General features: G+C 33.4%; 1 protein-coding gene across 4 annotated transcripts in view; it reads left to right on the forward strand.

The window, feature by feature from the left end:
• Sms (spermine synthase) overlaps positions 1-18,676 on the forward strand; it is a 79,868-nt gene extending 61,192 nt beyond the window's left edge. For all 4 annotated transcript variants that reach the window (XM_069828209.1, XM_069828205.1, XM_069828207.1 and 1 more), the window contains exon 9: positions 203-18,676. In XM_069828209.1, the coding sequence (XP_069684310.1) occupies positions 203-355 (153 nt within the window). In that variant the 3' untranslated portion in view covers positions 356-18,676. The remainder of the gene's footprint in view (positions 1-202) is intronic.
• Positions 18,677-20,335: the final 1,659 nt, after the last annotated feature.

A 20,335-nucleotide genomic window follows, 5' to 3' on the forward strand; every position in this document is an offset into this window, starting at 1 on the left:
TATAAAACATCATTAACAGAATGTGAAGTAATTTCAAAGATCCTTCGATATTTCACAGCAACATAAAGCTTTAAAATATAGGTTTCACTTTTGAACTGAGTTGTCGATATATGGTTTGTGCCAGTTTTAACACGTTCACTTCATCATACTTAGAATTATTCTCAATTAATATTACCGAATTTTAAACTCTTTCCTGTATCAGGGTAATGGAGCATCTTGCCCTGAATCGCTGCGAATGTATGAAGAACAGTTACAAAAACTGTATGTTCCTGTGGAATTCTCCAGAGCACACGCCTTTGTGCCATCTTTTATGGAAGACTGGGTGTTCTATCAAGTATGGCAGAAGCACAACTAGCAGACAGCTATTGGAACATGTAGATGCAGGAAGATGGTGACTAAGGATTTGCTTCATAAGACAGTAAGCTGTCTTATATTGAGTAGTATGTCAACACAAGTATCACCAAAACACCTGTACGATTTATCTGGTGTATTCAAAATCATGGATGTCTTGAAATTAGTTTATTGTTTGGGAAATGGAAAGAGTTTTATTTTGGTACAATGGCTGTTACATAGCAGAATAAACTGTTTGTCAAAATGGTTGTGGGAAATGAGATAACACTGAATTTCCCTAGCAGGAATGGGGGGAAGAAATCCAAAAGTCTGATTTGACAGGTAATGATTAATTTGAGATTGAGACTCTTGCAAATTCAAAGAGCTTAAGCTTGTAAATAATGTAAAAAATAGTTGTGATGAAGTAGGTTGAGTGGAAACACTGCCAATTTTAAGAGTCTTTTCATTTAGTAAATACAAAACTCTGACTTCTTAATAAGACAGAGGTAATATTGAATTGTGTAAGATAATGTGTGTGTTTTTTGTTCGCGAATTTTATTTCTCTGCAAGATAAATTAATCGCGTTACCATACAGGAATATTGTTTTTAAAGTAAATTCTGTTGGATTTGTAAAATTACAGACGATCTGTATTAATCTCCACCACAGTCGCAAAAAATAGTTGTCTACTACAAAATATAATACTGTATTTATTTTAAGAAAGCATAGTAATTAGAAATAGAGCAAGGACTTGCCATGTTTACTTCAACAAATGACTTTATGTTTAAACCCTCAGTTTATACAATTATGCCTCATTGTTTACATTTTCTTCATGTGTGTTATATTTTCACATTCATAAATTTCTTATTACCATTAATTTTCTCTTGAATCCGTTACTTATCGAAATGTGTAGCTCTTCCCTATTTTATTGATCAAGTTATAGGAAAGCAAGAGTTGTTGAATAACCATCTGACAATGTTGATAGTGATGTGCATACTAAGGGTGGGGTGGAGAAATGAATCTCATGAATGCATTTGTAGCATATTAGCTTTATTTTTTACGTGTAGTTCTGCTCTTGACTTACATTTAGGGATTTCTTACACCATTAGGTATGTAATCCAGATAATTCCGAAACTTCTCTCATAATGCTGTTCCCCTCCCTCTACTTGTATAGTTTTATAATTATATTACACTAACAAGGAAACTGTTAATGAACTGATGTCGAAATCTCCCATCATTGTGCACATAGTTGAATCTCCACAACAAATTAGCTCCCTATTTGTTACTTAGGAGAAGAGGAGCATGGGATGAAATGTGAGGAAAAGTATGTATGTTAGTGATGTGGATGCTTGAATCAGTGATACAGTAACAATACTATGGCCTTTTCACTGTTAGAAAAATCCTAATGTAAACACAAGCATGTGGTTGTCATACCTGTGATTGGCTTCCAGTCGAAAAAATTACACGACGCAGGAAAATATAGTTCCGTATTTGAAAATCATAATCTTGTATTATTTGAAAATAAAAATTGAATTCTAGTTTTAAAATACGATGAAACATATAACTTCACTTATATGTGAAACGCTATGTAAAAGAAAATCTACTTTTATATGTTGTTATTTACGTTATAAGCAGATGAATATTAAGGTAGTCTATTCTTATAATACGCTGGTGCCACTTGAGCTTCTTCTCATAAGCACGTGATAGTATGGTTTCTGCGTACTCAATGTGTGTGGTTACTAAACATAAGAGTGGAAACCCTCTCAAAAGCGGAGAGAAAGTAATAGTGTTAAATGTATCCAGTAAGTTAAGTGAGTTGAATCCAATTAATTAATTATAAAGTAAAAATTTCCTAAGCAAACCAATGCATAGTAGTGAGGTTAGGTCTACCTTTGATAAGTAACGGGAAATGTTTAACATGAAACAGAATGTACAGAAGTGGGTGCGGTCACTTACTGAGAATCTCTGGCACCAAACTGTGGCCAATCAAGCCTCACTTCAGTCACGTGCATTGTTTACTGTAGGATTATTCTTACAACAAAAAGATTATTATGCAGTTTTCATTAGTTACAGATTCTCAGGAAGTTAAAAGTGTTGTCAATCAAATATTTATTGGTAAAAATTTATGTTATAGGTATAAATTATTACTCTCTCACACTGTAATAATAATAATAATAATAATAATAATAATAATAGATCATTACTGTTTATTAATCTGTTTTGTTCTTTTGGCGTCTTCTAAGAAGAAAGGCTGAACTATTCATAGTGAGGCTATGAATATTATAAAAAAAAAATACAAAAGAATTTGATGAATTGTGTCCAGATAGGTTAAAATATTCATTGTGTCCAGATAGGTTAAAATATTCATTATGCAGGTCGAACAAGTGCATCTCATTATATTCTGGATGATCAATTTCTGAAATAATCAGAATTCGTACAAGGAGTGTGGAATGTGCAGCAAGCAGTGTGACTACTACTGAAAAACGAAGAAAACGTTCTGAACATAGAAATGTGCATTGCGATGATTTTGACAAAACTGTGGTTATAAATATGTTTCATGACTTCTATGCAGACCTAAATAGGAAAATAGTACACTTTCCCTAAGCTTCTGTATGTCATAAGAAAGAAATTTACATTTCCATGGAGTGTCCAAACAAAACGAATACTAAAGGAAATAATTAATAAAATAATTATGAATTAATTTCCATACACTTCTTGTAACTAATGTTTTCCACATGAGTAATAACTACTTGACTGATGGGACGTTTATCTGAGCAATGTTTATAATAATCGGAAACCAGTGATGAAGGTCACAGTCTTTCCACTTGTCTTCTTCTGAGTAACCAACAGTATCTACTTGTAAGGTTGCGAAATTTAAGTTTGAATAAAATATTATCGGAATATCAAGCAGCCCCAGCATGGGGCAGATATTGCTCTCTCAGCTGGCCTAGTTAGTTGACTGCATGTCCTTCACATGCCACGTGACAGTAGGAATGTCACATCTTACATTTAGTATTGGCAGCTTTTTTTTTTTTGTCTCTATGCTATGGATATCTGTGCATGTAGTTCAAGGCGAATTTTCGACATGAGCTCATTAACAGTTCCCTTGCAAAAAATAGCCATTAATACATATACCAGCTATGAACATGTATGATCCTTCAGTTTAATCTGCGAATAAGTTGCCACTGAAGCATTTACAGAAAATATTGCCTCTTTTTCAGTGATTATAAAATAAAGTAAAGGTATGGTATGGATTGTAGATGAAAGATGGAACATATCCACATGCATGTAGGCTACTTGTAGACCTGTCGTGTTACTTCCAAATTTTGTTATGGGCAATAAATAATAGGTGAAGTATGTGTAGAACCCTCTCAGGGACAGGGTTCTTTTATGTGCCATTAACCTCTGACACGGACTTTCCAGCTTTAATTTTCTTCCAAAGAAAACCGTGATAAGTATGTTCATCACCCTTAAAAACTGATCACCCTCAGCCAGGTTTGAACCTCAGATATAATGGTAAGCATGGCAACTGTCTGATCACCTAGGACGAAAATTAGAGTAATAATATCAGTAAATAAAGTGCATGTGGGCTGATTAGAAGAAAGAAGATATGAACATCGCGCAAATATATACATATACAGGGAGATCTGTTTGAGAATACATAAAATAAAAGTGCTGTAACATCAGAATGGTTACTATTTGTTTTTCAGTAATTTGTAAATAGATACCAGAAAGATGGAAGTTTTGACCATATACCTCCCATGTGTGATCTTACATCTCAGGATAATTTTTTTTTCAAAAGCTGAGAGAATCTTTGCTCTGAGATCAGTAACCCTTCTTTTCCTCAATGAAGTGATGTGCCATCCTAGTGGAATACCATGTCCATGTGGTTTTCCTGTCGTAACTGTGGTTATGAAGACCGAGTATGATCCATTTCTGCAGATCACATAATGCCTAAACACGTTTCATGCACTATGGGTAGAGTGTTGGATAAAGTTGACAAGTTGTGTAGGGTGTAGCCATTCTGCGGACAGTTGTCTCTTCTTGGGACTTGCAGCCATAGCAGTGTTAACAACAGCTTCTGTTTTGAGTACACATCTACATTCACCAGTGCATGGTGTGCTGACAGACTCAATGTCTTTAAACATGCGATACCATTACATTATCGACTTGTAATTCAGAGCTTTCCAAATACCATACTCAACAGTGAAAATTATGTTGAAGTGGTGTTTCACTTTCAGTGTTGTACAACACAACAAGGATTTAACTCGTTGTCTTGCAGTAAACGACATTTTGCTTATTTAGTTATTGCTGAGAGATAATCTGCTTTCCTTTGTAAAAAGAATGATACAACAAAACTCCTGTGTTTTAACATCATATTGAAACTGAAATAACTATTGTATTACTTCTGATATTTTTATAGCAATTTTATGTTATGCCTTCCCAAACAGATCTGACTGTATTTTACCATTAACAGTCTGTTTCAAGAACAAGAATAATTCCAACCATTAATGATAATCTTTTTAATTCGGGTGTGAATTGTGCTAACACAACACAATACAGTAAAATCCCTCGTAACCAGCACTCAAATAACCAGCATGGGCAAATAAAAAAAGTTTAAATATGCCAGATTGTCACAGTCTGGACCTCAGTTTTGCCACGTTAGGAAGTTCGCACGAACTGTCATTTTCAGTGAATGTTCGAACCTAAAGTGCATTATTTGTGTTATGCGATGTGTTTTAATAAAGAAAATTCAAACAATTTTTTTGTTTATTTAGTTATGTTCGGTCCGTCAGTGTTGCCACATTAGGAAGTTCGCACAAACTTTCTTTTCAGTGAATATTCTAACCTAAAATTAGTGTACTATTTGTGTTGTGTATTGTGTTTTAATAAAGAAAATCCACACAGTTTTTATGTGTAGTTAGTTATGTTCGGGCTGTCAGTGTTGCCACATTATGAAGTTCGCAGGAATTTTAATTTTCAGTGAATATTCGAACCTAGAATTAGTCTATTATTTGTGTTATGTGACGTGTTTTAATAAGGAAAATCCACACAGTTTTTATGTTTACTCGGTTATGAGCAAGTAATAGAGAAATAAGCTTTATATGGCTGCAGTTTCAATAGTTAGCACCATGAAATGTGAATTTCTTTTTTTGTATGTACTGGTAGTTATTCAATTATTCAGCAAAATATTGTATCTGGAACTAGCCTGGTTCCTTTGGTACTGGTTAAGAGGGATTCTACTGTATATCGAGTTTTTGTAAGAGTATTAAAAATGAGAATAAACAGGAAGTTTCTTTACCTGTATTTAGCTTCTCTGATATAATTTGTGGAAGTCGATCTGTGTCACACAGTTCACACTTCAATCATTCAAGTATATTGTGGAGTATATTGACATGAAATAAATTATATTCGTAATATTAAACAACATGGTAATTAGCCAGGTATCTTAAGAAATATGTCTTTGTTTTACATTTATATTTTCTTTTGGTTTAGCAGTTATGTATTTAGATTATGTGCATTTCTGCAGAAGATCACTTGTGAACAAATTTTATCAAGAACAGTATTTGAAAGTTTAAATTTCTTTGGAAGTTGTTTTCATTCTGGGCATTAGAGTATGAATTTATTTATGCAAATTGGAGTTCGCAAACTTGGTAGAAGAGAAAAATGTGATGACTTACTGGACCACATTTTAGTTATAACAGAGTTCATTGATTTTAAGTAGCATTTTTAAGATCTGTAAAAAACATAATGATTATATATTGTTTGCAATAAGAACAAGTGCATTTTCGTATTTAATTTTTGTTATGTCAAAACCTTGATCTCCAACAGTAAAATTTTAATATAAAATCAAAGGTGATGAATCTTCTTTTACATTGAAAATGAAATTTGACTATTAATTTCAACACTTTGTAGTGATTTGGCAGGATTTTGTATTTCGCATTTAAGTCATTATATGAATAGACCTACCGAAAGATTTTTGCGACTAAACAAGTTAGATTAGACAGACTTAATTTAATACGATATTTTAAATACATATATCCCCCCATTTCCTGGAAAGGTGATATAGCAACGTCATTTGATGGAGATAAAGGTTTTTCAGCAGAAAATGAGGTTTCCTAAAATGTTTATGTTGATATAGAACCATTTAAATCACAGAAATGTCATTTGCATACCAGTCATTGTTATTGAAGTGCCATGCAAGCATTTTTTTTTAACTGTGCCATAGCTGTGCCAACCCATTATCTCTAAATTATATCTTTGTAGTTTGGCAGGTTAAGTAGGAATAGAGTGCACATAGATAAAAGACTGTTTAGATCATAATTTTGTTTTGTTCCAACACCATGCATAACAGGTAAAATATTTAGTGGCTTTATAGCAGAATTTTACAGTAGAAAGTATTATTTCTCACTTCGTACAGAACTCTGAATTTAGGAAGTTTTGAAGTTGTTACTTACGTAGTTACCATTAATTTTCATAAACTTTGTATGCGTCTGAATGTGTTGAGAGTTTTGGAGAATGTTTTCTGTTCTTCAGTAGAATCAAAGAAAGGAACTGATTTGTACAAAATGGCAAAGCGAGCATATTAAAAGCACCCTCTGACCAAAAATTACATGTTGGGATTATCATACCAGATTATAGTTTTCTGTCTGCAATAAACAATGAAAAAAACACCCGTTTCTGCAACAACTAGGAGTCGAGTTACAAGTTATTAGCTATTGTACTGCTGACATCACTTCTACCTCACACATCTTGCTGTGCAGTACGAGTTCGTATTGCAAGCACGTGTTGTAGCTAATATTGCAATTATTGTTCCTGCATAAATGTGTAGATGTTGACATGCCTAAAATTAAGCCATACCAATTTGAACCCCAGACATCGGAATATCTGTTTTCAATGACTCAAATATGCTTACATAATTAAAAAAATATATATTGAGATTTTTATTGTTAGGTTACATTGTAATTTCTATTCCTGATTATGCTTGTTATGAAAGCAGAAAACTTCAGAAAAAGAGAGAGAGAGAACAAGAAAACAATCAAAACAATTATGACTTAACATCATATTTATTATTTTACTTACAATATGATTTAAAACTCCTAGAATCTGGAATATTGAAAATGACTCAATTCCTAGGATGATTCTGGTCGAGCTACAGGTGGAATGGTTTTTGAGATATTAGCAACATAAGGGTTCCTCTGAAGACAATTGTACCACAATCTACTATATACAGTCACGAAGCTTGAGTTTTGAGGGTGCTGGAAACAATAGACTGTGACGGTACTATTTTGCATTGCCTGTAATGAGATGATATTAGCGATCCTAGTGGTGAGCAACTACCTAATGTTTGCATATTTACTACGTATTGAGCTTCGCGACTGTATATACTAGACTATGATTGTACCTCATCTTTCACGGCCTTCAGAATTGTGTCCATTATAGGAGGCGCGTCCATAAAGTAACTTTCCCACACGTTCCACAGCTAGCAAACCATATGTTGCGTGAAGTGACTGTCTGTACGTGATAGAGTAAATGTCCTGGCATGGTGCATGTGCTAGCGGAACTTCCCAAGTTCTCTCAATAGCTTCGTTGTATTGGTTGAAGATGGACGCTCCTATTCCAGCTCCCGCCGCATGTGAAGTGCGATCAGTGATAAAGTTTTTGAATGCACAGGGCATAGCGCCGATTGAAATTTATCGTCAACTGTGCCAGGTCTATGGGCCTAACTCATGAACAAGCAGATGGTGCGTTGCTCCACAAGGTCATTTGTGATGATGGTTGGGCTCCCACTGCGCTCCTCGTCATGCACATTTTGGCATCCTGCTGAAAATTGTCTACAACAGCAATGCACCATCTGCTTGCCCATAGACCTGGCACAGCTGACGATCAATTTCAATTGGTGCTATGCCCTGTGCATTCAAAAACTTTATCACTGACCGCACTTAACGTGGTGGGAGCTGGAATAGGAGCGTCCATCTTCAACCAATGCAACGAAGCTACTGAGAGCACTCGGGAAGTTCTGCTAGTGCATGTGCCATGCCAGGACATTACTTTATCACATGCAAGCAGTCGTTTCGCGCAACATATGATTTGCTAGCTGTGGGACGAATGGGAAAGTTTACTTTATGAATGCGCCTCGTATTGTCCCTCCATGTGTCCACGTCTTTCTCTCTTTGTGTCACGTCCTAGTCTCTCTCTCTCTTTCTGTTGGACACTCGTCCACAGTCTAGTATATACAGTCACGAAGTTCAGTACGTAGCAAATATGCATCCATAGGTAGCTGCTAACCACTAGAATCGCTAATATCGCCTTATTACAGACAATGCGAAATAGTACCGGCACAGTCTATTGTTCCTAGCACCCTCACAACTCAAGCTTCGTGACTGTATGTACTAGACTGTGACTCGTCTTTCTCTCTCTCTCTCTCTCTCTCTCTCTCTCTCTCTCTCTCTCTCTCTCAGTCCTGTCTTGATCTTTCTCCCTTAGTCATATCCTCGTTTCTCTCTCTTTCTCTCATTCTGTTGTAATGTAGGCTTTCTCTTTCTCTCATTCAGTCGTGTCTTTGTCTTTCTCCCTCTGTCTCTCTTGTCGTGTCCTAATCTTTATTTCTTTCTCTCAAGTCCTTGTCTTTCTCTGTTCTGTGTCATGATCTTTTTCTCATGTCGTGACCTTTCTCTCTTCTCTGACTTAATCAATCTTTGTCTCTCTATGCTGTTCTGGTCTCTTTCTCTCTCTTGTATCTTGTTCTTTGTCTCAATATTGTGTCATATTCTTTCTTTCTTTGTCATGCCCTTGGTCTTTCTCTCACTGTGACGTCTGTGAGTATTATAACAGAAAACGCAACACTATGGTATGATGTTGATTGTTGAAACGTTTTTCTCTTACCACGCTGCAAGGCTAGCTATGAGGCTGATCAGTGGATGTGGCATCACCACTTCCAGCAGTGCTGCATAAACCACACATGTAACTCGAGAACTGTGATTGATATCAAACTCGGATTTTTTTCAGAGACCTTATGTTCGTGTGTTCTTTTAATTAAAACCCCCCATTAACATTTATCAAAGAGAGCCTTTAAGAGTGAGTGTAGTAGAAATAATGTTTTATTTTAAAATTATTATACCATAATCCAGTTATGAAGATTTTGTTTTAATAAAAAATTACAATTGTTTGGTAGTACGTAGCTCACTGTAAATTGTTGAAATAGGTTTGAAGATATCTGTTGTTCAGCCAGACATCCATCATTTAAGGTTTAAAGTGAAGACCACCATTTTATATTGAAATTACAGTCTTGAAAATTGTAACTGAAAGCTAAATAGTGCAAAGAAATCTATTTTCCTGCATATACCGTGAAATTAGGTGTTATGTTCCTGACAAACTGTTGTTGTGTATACTGTTACATGTGTGTGTGAAAATTAGATATGTATGATGTTTTATTATTGTTGTTAGTACTAAATTCAAGTGACGATAGTAAATTTATGTAAAGTGAACTCAAAAAATTATTTCTATGCTGAATGCTACTTTGTTTTGTGACATATTTTCTAATTAATTTGTAATGAAAATATTTCCAGATTACTTTGCATCCATGATGATGGGAAGTTTTGCTGTTGTTTTATGACTTGTATTTGTATAGTGTTTTCAAGAGAAGCCTCCTAAATTCTTGGTTTGTGTTACTGAAATAATTTTACACAAGACAGGTCTGTAAACATAGGTCCAAATTGGGAAAGTAACACTAATGACGGTTTTAATGCACATATCGCACATCGGATACAAGACTGGCACAACTCAAAAAATTGAAAATTGAGTTAGTACCATAACTAGATAGCTATAACAATGTTCTACCAACTATAAGACTGACACATATCTAAGTCAACTGTTTCACGACAGATGGGGCAAAATTCAGTGTTTCACTGAAGTAAAAATTATTTATATTAGCTACAAAACAGACACAACTCGAGTTGTATCAAATTATTCAAGTTTGAGTTGTGCCAGTCTTGTATCCGATGTGTGATATATGAACAACTAAAATTTATTTATGTTCGTGTAGCAAGAAAAAAAAAAGTAACATCAGGCCATATTAAGCTGATAGTGTATTCATGAAATATAATATTTGCAACAATATTAACTATAGAAGTCTGTATACATTTATATACAGAGCATTCACCTTGGTTCTGGGCTGAATCATGGTCAGCTGATGTTATGCTACCTCAAGGCCACGTAAAAACGTGTATGTTGCGCAGTTTAGATCCTGCAGTTGCCTTTATTGTGCAGTGTGATAATTCTCTTACAGGTTATGACGTATTGTGTAGTGTGACAAGTTTCTTAAAGATTAAGAAGTGTTATAACTTTAGTGTTAATTTTTTCAAATGTAATTTCAGTGTGTGTATTAAATTAGATTGTTAGACTATTGAAATGCCAGTTGAAAAGTTCACACTAGAACAAAGAATTTTTATGTATAACACATACAGTGAAACCTCTCATTTACAGACATCGAAAGGACGTAACAGTATGTCTGCATCTGGAAGGTGTCCTTTATTGGGAGGGAGGCTCTCCAATCTAACAGTAAATTTATAATATGTATTATCTATCCCTTCACACTTTAAATGAAATGTATTATTGTAGTTTAATTCTAAATACAGTATACTACAATAAATTTTTGCAATTTTGAACTACAGTAGATAAGACCGAAAAAGGAAAATACAGTTCTGTGCCATGCAATTTTATTCTAGGTCAACAGTTATGCAGTACTGTAATTTACAGTTTTCAACTTAACCTTTATGTTCAGTTGCCATGTCTCTCGAAACAGAACAACTGATTGCAGTGAAGAGAATAATCCTACTAATCCTATCATGTGTCGAATACAATTTCACGATTGTGGAACCTTGGATCCATCAGACAGGTTAAATTTTATGAATTTGTTTATCTACCTGCTTCCAGCTAACAAGGGGTAGCCGGCTGGGCTAGTGGTAGCCTACGAGACCCTTATTGTCTTCTTTCATGTTAGGAATTTCTGTACAGTTCTCAGAACTAAATTTTCCATTTTTGTAACACACTAGGTCTTGAAATCCGCGTTCTGTCCGCAGTCAGGACGTAAAGCAAACTTTAGGACTGTGAAACCGCTGTCTGTGTCCGTAAACGAGAGTTAAATTTATCATTATTTCTATATTATTTCAGTTGGGACATAAAAATCTATCCATATATGAGGAGTGTCCGTATCTTGGGGGTGTCCGTAAGGAGAGGTTTCACTATATATGAAAACCAACTTATGTTGTGCATTGTGTGGGAGGTTATGGATCAAAATTGCCGCTGTGTACATGAAATTTTATGTGCAACACATGCATGTGCTTTGTTGGCCCAGAGTTGAGCTGAATGCTCTATACAATATTTTTGGCTGAAATGTTTTGTGTACTGTACTGCTGTGATATGATTTCCCCAAAAATCGCAACGTTACAGAATTTCACAGTTGTAAACATCTAAAACGTCTATGAAATAAATATCACAGTAAATGTAGCACTCTACCTTGACAAAAGATGTGTTTGCTTGGTGGAAGTGGATGGAGTAATAGCATTTGAAGTAATTAAAAAAATGTACATTATCATTCTTAGGATGAATTGGTATGCTATCAGAGGTGGATGATTAGCTCATTGTCCTGATTTCAGTTCGATGTTCCTCAGAAGCACAAAGCATATTCAAAGGAAAATTGTCACATTACAGACATGCATTATAACTTAAGGTGTGAAATTATAGCATTAACTTTTTTTTGTATTTATAGCAAAAGTGTTTTATTTGAAGAAATAGCTTTCATTAGCTGAAGCCTGTTTTGCTATTTTATGTATTTGAAACAGGTAAATGAAAGTAAGATATAGGCTGACCAATGTTACAATGTCCATTTAAATAACTATAGTTTCAATTACTTTGCCTCCACCCAAAAAAAAAAAAAAAAAAAAAAAAAACAAACAAACAAAACAAAACAAACACCATGAAATTGCAAAAAAAAAAAAAAAAAAAAAAAAATTCTATTTCCTGCACTAAATGCTGTACAACTAGGAGAGGAAGTTTTCTTCAAAGTTGTAGTATTAGTAAGTGTTCCATATTGAGCTTCAGAAATATTGGTCACATTAGATAACAGGAAAGTGATTTTTGTCCTTTCATGTATTTATTAGCTGTCAGCAGTCTTATCTCTCTATGTATGCTATCAAAGATCTGCGAGAGATAGGATGACATAATTTTAACAACCAAAAACGGGATTAGTGTTACAGAACAATTGCCCCTCTACCCACTCTGAAAATACCAGAGCAAACCCATAATGTAGATTTAATAGAGTAAAACTTTCTCAAAGCAGAATCGTCAAGATACCGAAAATTTTTTTCCAAATTTGACAAGTTTCTGCATTCATCTTCATCATCACTCATTCCAGACACTACACTTACACGAACACTTACACATACACTCACCCTAGTACACGACATAACTCTCCACAGATACACATCATGTACAGTTTGGCCAGCCGAAGTGGTGTACAACTAGAAAATTTGTCACAGTCCTGCCATCTATCCACAATAGGCGGAACCCAAATCACGTAAAGTGAAGTGGGTAGGCATTCGATACATACGTACATACATAGAAAACTACTCAGATCTTAAATTATGTTAAGAACCTGAACCTGTGTAATAAAATTATCACTTTTTTGTGTGAATCTCGGCAGTGCTGGTGAATGTCAGTGATGCACTTTTGTTATTACTACTACCTTATTGATTCCTGGTTATCTTCACCTTTTTTCCATTGACTGTTACCTTGCAGCCACTCATTCATTATTTTATCTTTTTGTTTAAGCTTGTCATAAATTTGCGTTTTGCGTGGAAATGTAAGCACAACCATGTGAATTTTTTAACTTACGTCCACAATAAGGAAATTTTAAAGTAATCTTTCTTTTAATTTGAATTTATTCAATACACATCAGTCATTGGCTACTTTTGATGCATATATATATATAGCCTTTAAACACTTTTCACACTATATTATAGTACTTGCCTGATGTTTTCGTACTGACTTAATTTTGTAAGATGAGTTGTTTAAAATTGTTAAAGAACATTATTTTCTTTTATTTCTTAATACAGACGCAGGAGTTTCGGTACTGAGCTATTTCGTATTGCATTCTCTTTGTCTTTATATCACTTACATTCTTTTATGCATAGTATCAATGAAGACCAGATTAATGTCTCTTCATAAAAATGGTTTTCAAGCTTTAAGCATGCATATATATGTAACTAACGCTATTAAGAAATTGAATCACTTCTAATGTTATACACGAGATGACTAGATGTTCAGTTATTAATTACACATTACTATTTTTCATGATTGAAAACGTTGTTGCATTAGACATACACATATTTCAGAGGAAACAACATTGATGAACCGAAACATGCAAGAAACACAAGTGAGCTTTTGAATTTGTAGTGAATATGATTTGTACTTGTTTAGTAGTGCAAGAATTAGGAGATGTTCTATTCAGGAATGTATTTCTTGTATTTATGTAATACAGTTATCTCTTGCTGTATATTACACAATTACTTGAAGTATGTACGATTTTTGTCCATTATACCATAATTATTATTATTTAACAGTCATTATTAAGAGAACTAGCAAAGGATTTGGTAGATTCACACTTCACATATGTGTATTATTATATAATTTGAAAATGTGCAAGTTTGTACTGTATATAACATGAATAATCTCCACACCTTAGTTTTGTGAGCTATATTCTTGAAAAAAGAGGAAAATATTGTTTCATTTTTAATTATTTAAATACAGTGAATTCTGCAATTTCTATGGAAGTTAAATCCATTTATCTTGAAACCTAATACTCAGAGATTTTTGTTGGCAAGGCTTTTAGCATACACATTTCACAAATAATATCAAAGCCAAACTGTCTCTTATTGTCCACTTAATCACACAACTTTATTTCACCTTTTGAAAATTTCAGTAGAAAGCTTTGCAATCATTGTTCGTTTGTTGACTATACTTACATGCTGGTCATGGATAGGCCTACAATTTTCACCCACGAGTATTAGGTTGGGTGCACACAGAATCAGACATGCCACGACACTACATTTTGTCTGTTTGTACTTGTCTCCTATTGATTTCTTATGATAGGGTGCACACAGAACCAGACACAGCGCGACGGCCACGAGCAGACACGAGGAGACAACATTGGATGACTGCTAGAACTACGTCAAGAGCAGACAGTTTGATGACTGCAGCATACTGCCTGAATAGCCATATTCACAATTGCAAGCTTGTGTAGTGCATATTATTCAGAATGGAGCTTATGCTGAAAAATTCGTTGTTTTAGTACAAGAAAGATACGTTCTGTACAATCTCACTTCGAAAAAATATCATGATAGTAATGTGGTTTCTAAAATGTGGGAAGAAATTTCAAATGAGATGAAAGCACCAGGTGAATAATAATTAATAATAATAATAATTTGTAGTAGGTCTACCCTACTCTATACATCACTCATTCTTGATTTAAGGGGTTAGATACAGCTTACAACAGTAACAATTTTGGAAATATCCAACATTTTTTTCCTCCATTGCTGTATCTTGTATACAATAATGAAAATTGGTAGGTGTAAAATACTGCCATTCTGCTATATGAAAAAAATATTTTTACGATTTAAAAAAAAATATTTATATTTTTTTTTTTCAAAATTCAAAATGTTGGCAGTTCACTGTGCAGTGAAGAAGCGTTTCCCTCATAACTCATAAACTTGTCAACTTTTTCATGTTCTCTGTCTTTTATTTTATTGCTGAAACTCTTCTTCTTCTTTTATATAGGTCATAACCTGTTTTTCTTCACGCTTTATCCTGGAGATTCACTAGATGTTGATTGCAGACCATCTTGCTGAAACTCATGTTTACAATATCATGCTCTGTCAACTACATTTCTTAACAAATATTTTTTTTTTCTATTTTGTGTTAAAAGAAAATACTGATATTTGACCATTTTTTAAATGAATTTATTTTTTATCAGACAAACTATCTAAGATAAAGAAGTGATCTTGCATCATATTATAGATATAACATTAATAAATACACACAAAAAATTTCATCACAGAATGTTGAATAGTTTTTTAATTATGTGGAAAACGCTTCATCACTGCACAGTGGACTGAATTTTGAAAAAAAAAAAAAAAATGTAAATAATTTTTTTTAAGTTGTAAAAATATTTTTTTTTTCATATAGCAGGACGGTGTTTTACACATACTAATTTTCATTATTGTACAAGATACAGTAATGGAGGAAAAAAATGTTGAATATTTCCAAAATTTTACTGCTATAAGCTGTACCTAACCCCTTAATATATTTTTCATTTTTGTGACTCGTGAAGTAGTCATAAACATACAAAATGATGTTTTGTGTGCTGCATTAGTAGTATTTAATTTTAAGACATTTTCAATTGCACAGATTTTCAGGTGTTTCAGGCTTCCTTAGGAAATAATAACCAAATACAATAGAATTTCTGATACAGACAGACCTCATTCATTGACGGCATTTTCTATCCTGCGTTAGTTTCCCAAACCCACACAGCCAGCAGTTCAGTTGTCGCAAGGCATCATGAGACACTAAAAAGCAAAATGTCATGTTGTGAAGAGCCATGCCGCATCTGATTCTGTGTGCACCCGGCCTTAACTTTCTGCTACTCAATTGTGTTTTATTCAGCACATTCAATTGTCCAAAGGATATATAAAGATTGATGGCTATAAACGTCGTCACCTGCAGGTTTTTATTCAGTAGTGCACATCCTGATTTTCAACAATAAATTAAAACAAATGTTGACAGATTATTCGCATATGTATAGTATATAGAAGAGAAAACTTAATACCTTTAATACAAATCTAGTCCTTCAACTTATCTCATTTGGCCTAGAAACAAAAGAATGCTTATTAAAATGTGATGTGGGTCAAAAATGAGTTTTGCTTTTTTGTCAGTAAAATTCACATTACTAGACTGAACTATTAATCATAACTGTTTAGTTTAGACACGACACTGATGAGTCATAAGCAAGGTACCTGTTATGCATATTAACTGTGTATAGTTTCGATTTTTGTTTGTATTTGTATTGGTAGTGAAATATACGATGTGTTCGAGAAAAAGAAATAGTAGTTAGGAAATAATGCTGTATCTAGTATATTGTTGTTTTTTACCATTACTTTCCAAAAAATAAATGTGGTCAAGGTTTCTACTTGGCACCTAGTCATGTGAGTGCCATTGAATGTATATCTCTGTCTGCTTGCTGTAGAAACTTCTAAACTTGAAGTTCAGGTCATATGGCATAATAGCTGAAAATGTTTTGATATTAAGGGGAGAGGATGGTATTTTTTAAAACTCTTTCCTATTTGGTGTAAAATATTAATTTTTTGTATGTAGAGAGCTCAAAGCTGTAGCAGCTCAACCAAATATAAATATTTTGAAAAAAAAATTATTTGGGGGCCCAAATTTGAAAAAAATATACCCAATGCAGAATTGTACTAAAACCGATATATAAACCATCTTTAAAGATAGATTTAAACAGTTTTTTGCAATGTATTTGCAAAAGCATGTGCTACAAACTGTCTGTAACAGAATTTTGATATTAGTCCCTACGTTTGTAAAATAAACAATTAAAATTTAATAACACTTTTCTGATTTCCTTTCTTGCAAACAAACGGATGTACTTTTAAAATGAAATCAGTTAACAAAATTCTGTTACAGGAAAAAGTTTCCTAATAGTCTAAAGAATGTGTGTTCTAAATTTCATGCATGTATCTTTAATAGTTCAGAAATTATATCCATTTTTGTCTGGCAATATAGCAAAAAAAAAAAAAAATGATGTTACCTGAAACCGATAAAAGGGGGCGTGTGATTTAAAAATCCATAGCACAGGAAGTTTAAAAATGACTTCTCAACATCTGATAAGGGCACAAATACCCACAAAATGTTATGCAATACATTTCACACATATCAAAGAGTATTTTAAAGAAAAAAAAAAATATATATTTTTTTTGAAAATTTAATTTACCAGAAACAACAACAAAAGTGGGCGAGAGATTTAAAAATCCATAACCCAGGAAGTTTAAAAATGGCTTCTCAACATCCAATAAGGGCACAAATACCCACAAAATGTTACGCTATGCATTGCACACAATTATCATAGGGTATTTTAAAGAATTTCTTTTTTTGAAAATTTACTCATTTTTCACCAAAAAAAAAACCATCTTCTCCTCTTAATTTATGGTCCTCCAAAAATTTCTTTAATTGCAGTTTTTTTTTTTTTTTTTCCCCCCCCCCCCCCCCCCCCCAAGGATGCATATTGACAAAATTATCAATATTCTTTTTAGTTTTAATTGCAACATAAAATTATATTCTTAAAGTGAGAATTCTCTCACTTTTACAATTTGACTTTTGATGTTGTATTATAATGTAATGTAGTTCAACCAAAGATCACAATGTGTGCAGGTGACGAGAACACTGTGATCTGAGTGCTGTCTTAAAGTGACTGGTGTTTGACGAAAGAAAATAAGATACAGTATTCAAAACTCTTAAGAATGCTGTTATGAGCACTCACAATGTAGTAAGTAGTGAGTCATCTCATAGAAGAAAGCTGTAAATTTTACTGTAATTTTAGTAACCAGCAAAAAATTTGTGATGAACACACTGACTTGGCTGTATTATTGTGCTACTTTTAATAAACTCTGTGTACAAAATGGTTTAAATGATAACTATTTAGACATTAAAGTGGTATTAAATGAGCAAAATCATTCAAGACTATATTAATGTCGACTGAATGATAATGTGCCAGTACTGTATGTAATGTGATCATTAACTTACATCAGTTTAAAAAATATTTCACTTATGCCCTACTTCATACTTGACTCACGTCTTTCATACCTAACATTGCATTTGTAATCATTCAGCAAGAAATAAAACTCAGAAAAGCGAGTTTTTATGTATGTTATTCTTACATAACCTCTCATTCTCATTTTTTACATTACTTCTAAGAATTCAAGATGACTTAACCAGTTTTCATTATATTTCCAGGATTTCTTGATATCTTATTCCTGGATTAATGATGTAAAGATATTAAATCTTGCAGATCATATTGGATGTTTTACAGAGAGTAATGAGAACGTCTTCCATTAAGCAGTGTGTGTTTGCTCCTGCATCATGTCTGTCAGTGATCAATGTGACATTAATATGTTAAACAGATATTGACAAATCTTAACAGGGAATCTGTACTGGAATTTTACAAAACCTAGTCTGTTTTGCTTCTCATGAACCACAATAAAAACATTTAGTGAAAAACAAGGAGACTGAAGTTTTATCTGATAGGTTAATAGGCTAAGCATTTGCTGAATCTTATCTCACGGATTTCTTTTGTTGGAGTTTTGTGTATGCTATACTAATCAAGAGAACTAACAGTTTTCAGAGTGTTGAAAGTATCCCTGATGTCGAATATGTTTTGAGCATGTTATTTGTCTGTGCAGTGATATTTGCTGAACTATCGATCGGATTTTGTTCATATTTAGTATCTGAAATTTAGTCGGGAAAGATGCACATGAAATATATTCATTTTTACACAAAAATTACCTTCTTTGTTTGAAGTCAAAATACATAACATTTCACTTCAGATCAGCCCAACTATCTTAATTTTAAACATCCTTCTTGCATACACTGAAGTGATAATTTATAGGCTAATATTATAGATGGCATGTCCCCAAAAATGTTCATGCCTGAGTAGATATATGCTTTACTCATGTATCTGCAATATAAATATTCTTTTCACAAATAACGTGGGATTAATTACTTCATAAAATTAACGTAACTCCATCAGTTTCGAGAATAGGACAAGAAATAATTAAATTTTCTGGAGGAGAGGAGACCAATTGAAAACTTCAGGCCAAAGTTTTAGGAAATAGGTGTTTTGAAAATTTAAATTAATTTCACTTGGAAAAAAGAGTTGTGTGCGAATGTGGGGGGGGGAAGGGGGACAGGGAACAACAAATGGAAAATATGAGGATAAGAATTTTAGATATCAAGTAGAAACAAAGCTCTTGTGTTCTGTAATGGACTCTTGTCTTCTTCCTCTTTTCCCTTGCTGCAAATAATTTTTAAAGGCCTAGCAAGAAACTTTGTGAAGTATTTGAATGCTTTCTCATAAACATCGATAAAATCACTTTATATTTCACAAAAATTACTGAAACTGGACATAAACACAAACTGAAAATTCTCAACTATCCTAAAAAAATATCTTTTACTCGAAGGAGCAATACAAAAAATAAAAAACAAATAAACCCCTGGACATGATCTGCTTCATCCAGAATTATTAAAACACCTACGGGCTAAAGCCAGAAATACCTTACTACAGTTCAGTGGTGTGGCATATTACCAGAGTGTTACCAGTTATTAATTAATACAACTTAGCCTAACTACACAATATTAATAAAACTTCATTTAGACTTACCGGAGCTGTGATATTATAGACTACTTATATTGTCAAAAGTTGGTTTTTTTGCCTGCAGAAGCTTTTAAGCTTTGATGGAATTCAAACCCATACTGTGGCTACCATAAAATGTTTATACACTGGAGCTACATTTTATAATTTTAGGAAACATTTTCGTGTGTTTACAAGACCACTTAAGAGAAATATTCTGTCCTGAAAGCTCGTTATCAAGATACTAGGAAACCTGACACTATGTATAATAATCATGATTAATGTACATTCCAATAGATGAATTATTTTTATATACAGTAAAAGCAGATGATGGTGTAGCAAACATAAAACAGAACATTCAAAGATATCTAGTTCTCTCAGAACTTTTAAACTCGAGACTGCATATGAATAACAGGTACATTTTTAGTGTATATTTCACAATACTGGAAATCTATCTCCAGAGAAAAAGTTCAAGAGTACTATGTATGTAATGCGAGTAATTTTACGGCTGTCGCAGTCTCCAGCTTCTCAACTTC

Source organism: Periplaneta americana, chromosome 6 (genome assembly GCF_040183065.1).
Source record: "Periplaneta americana isolate PAMFEO1 chromosome 6, P.americana_PAMFEO1_priV1, whole genome shotgun sequence".
Taxonomy (NCBI): domain Eukaryota; kingdom Metazoa; phylum Arthropoda; class Insecta; order Blattodea; family Blattidae; genus Periplaneta; species Periplaneta americana.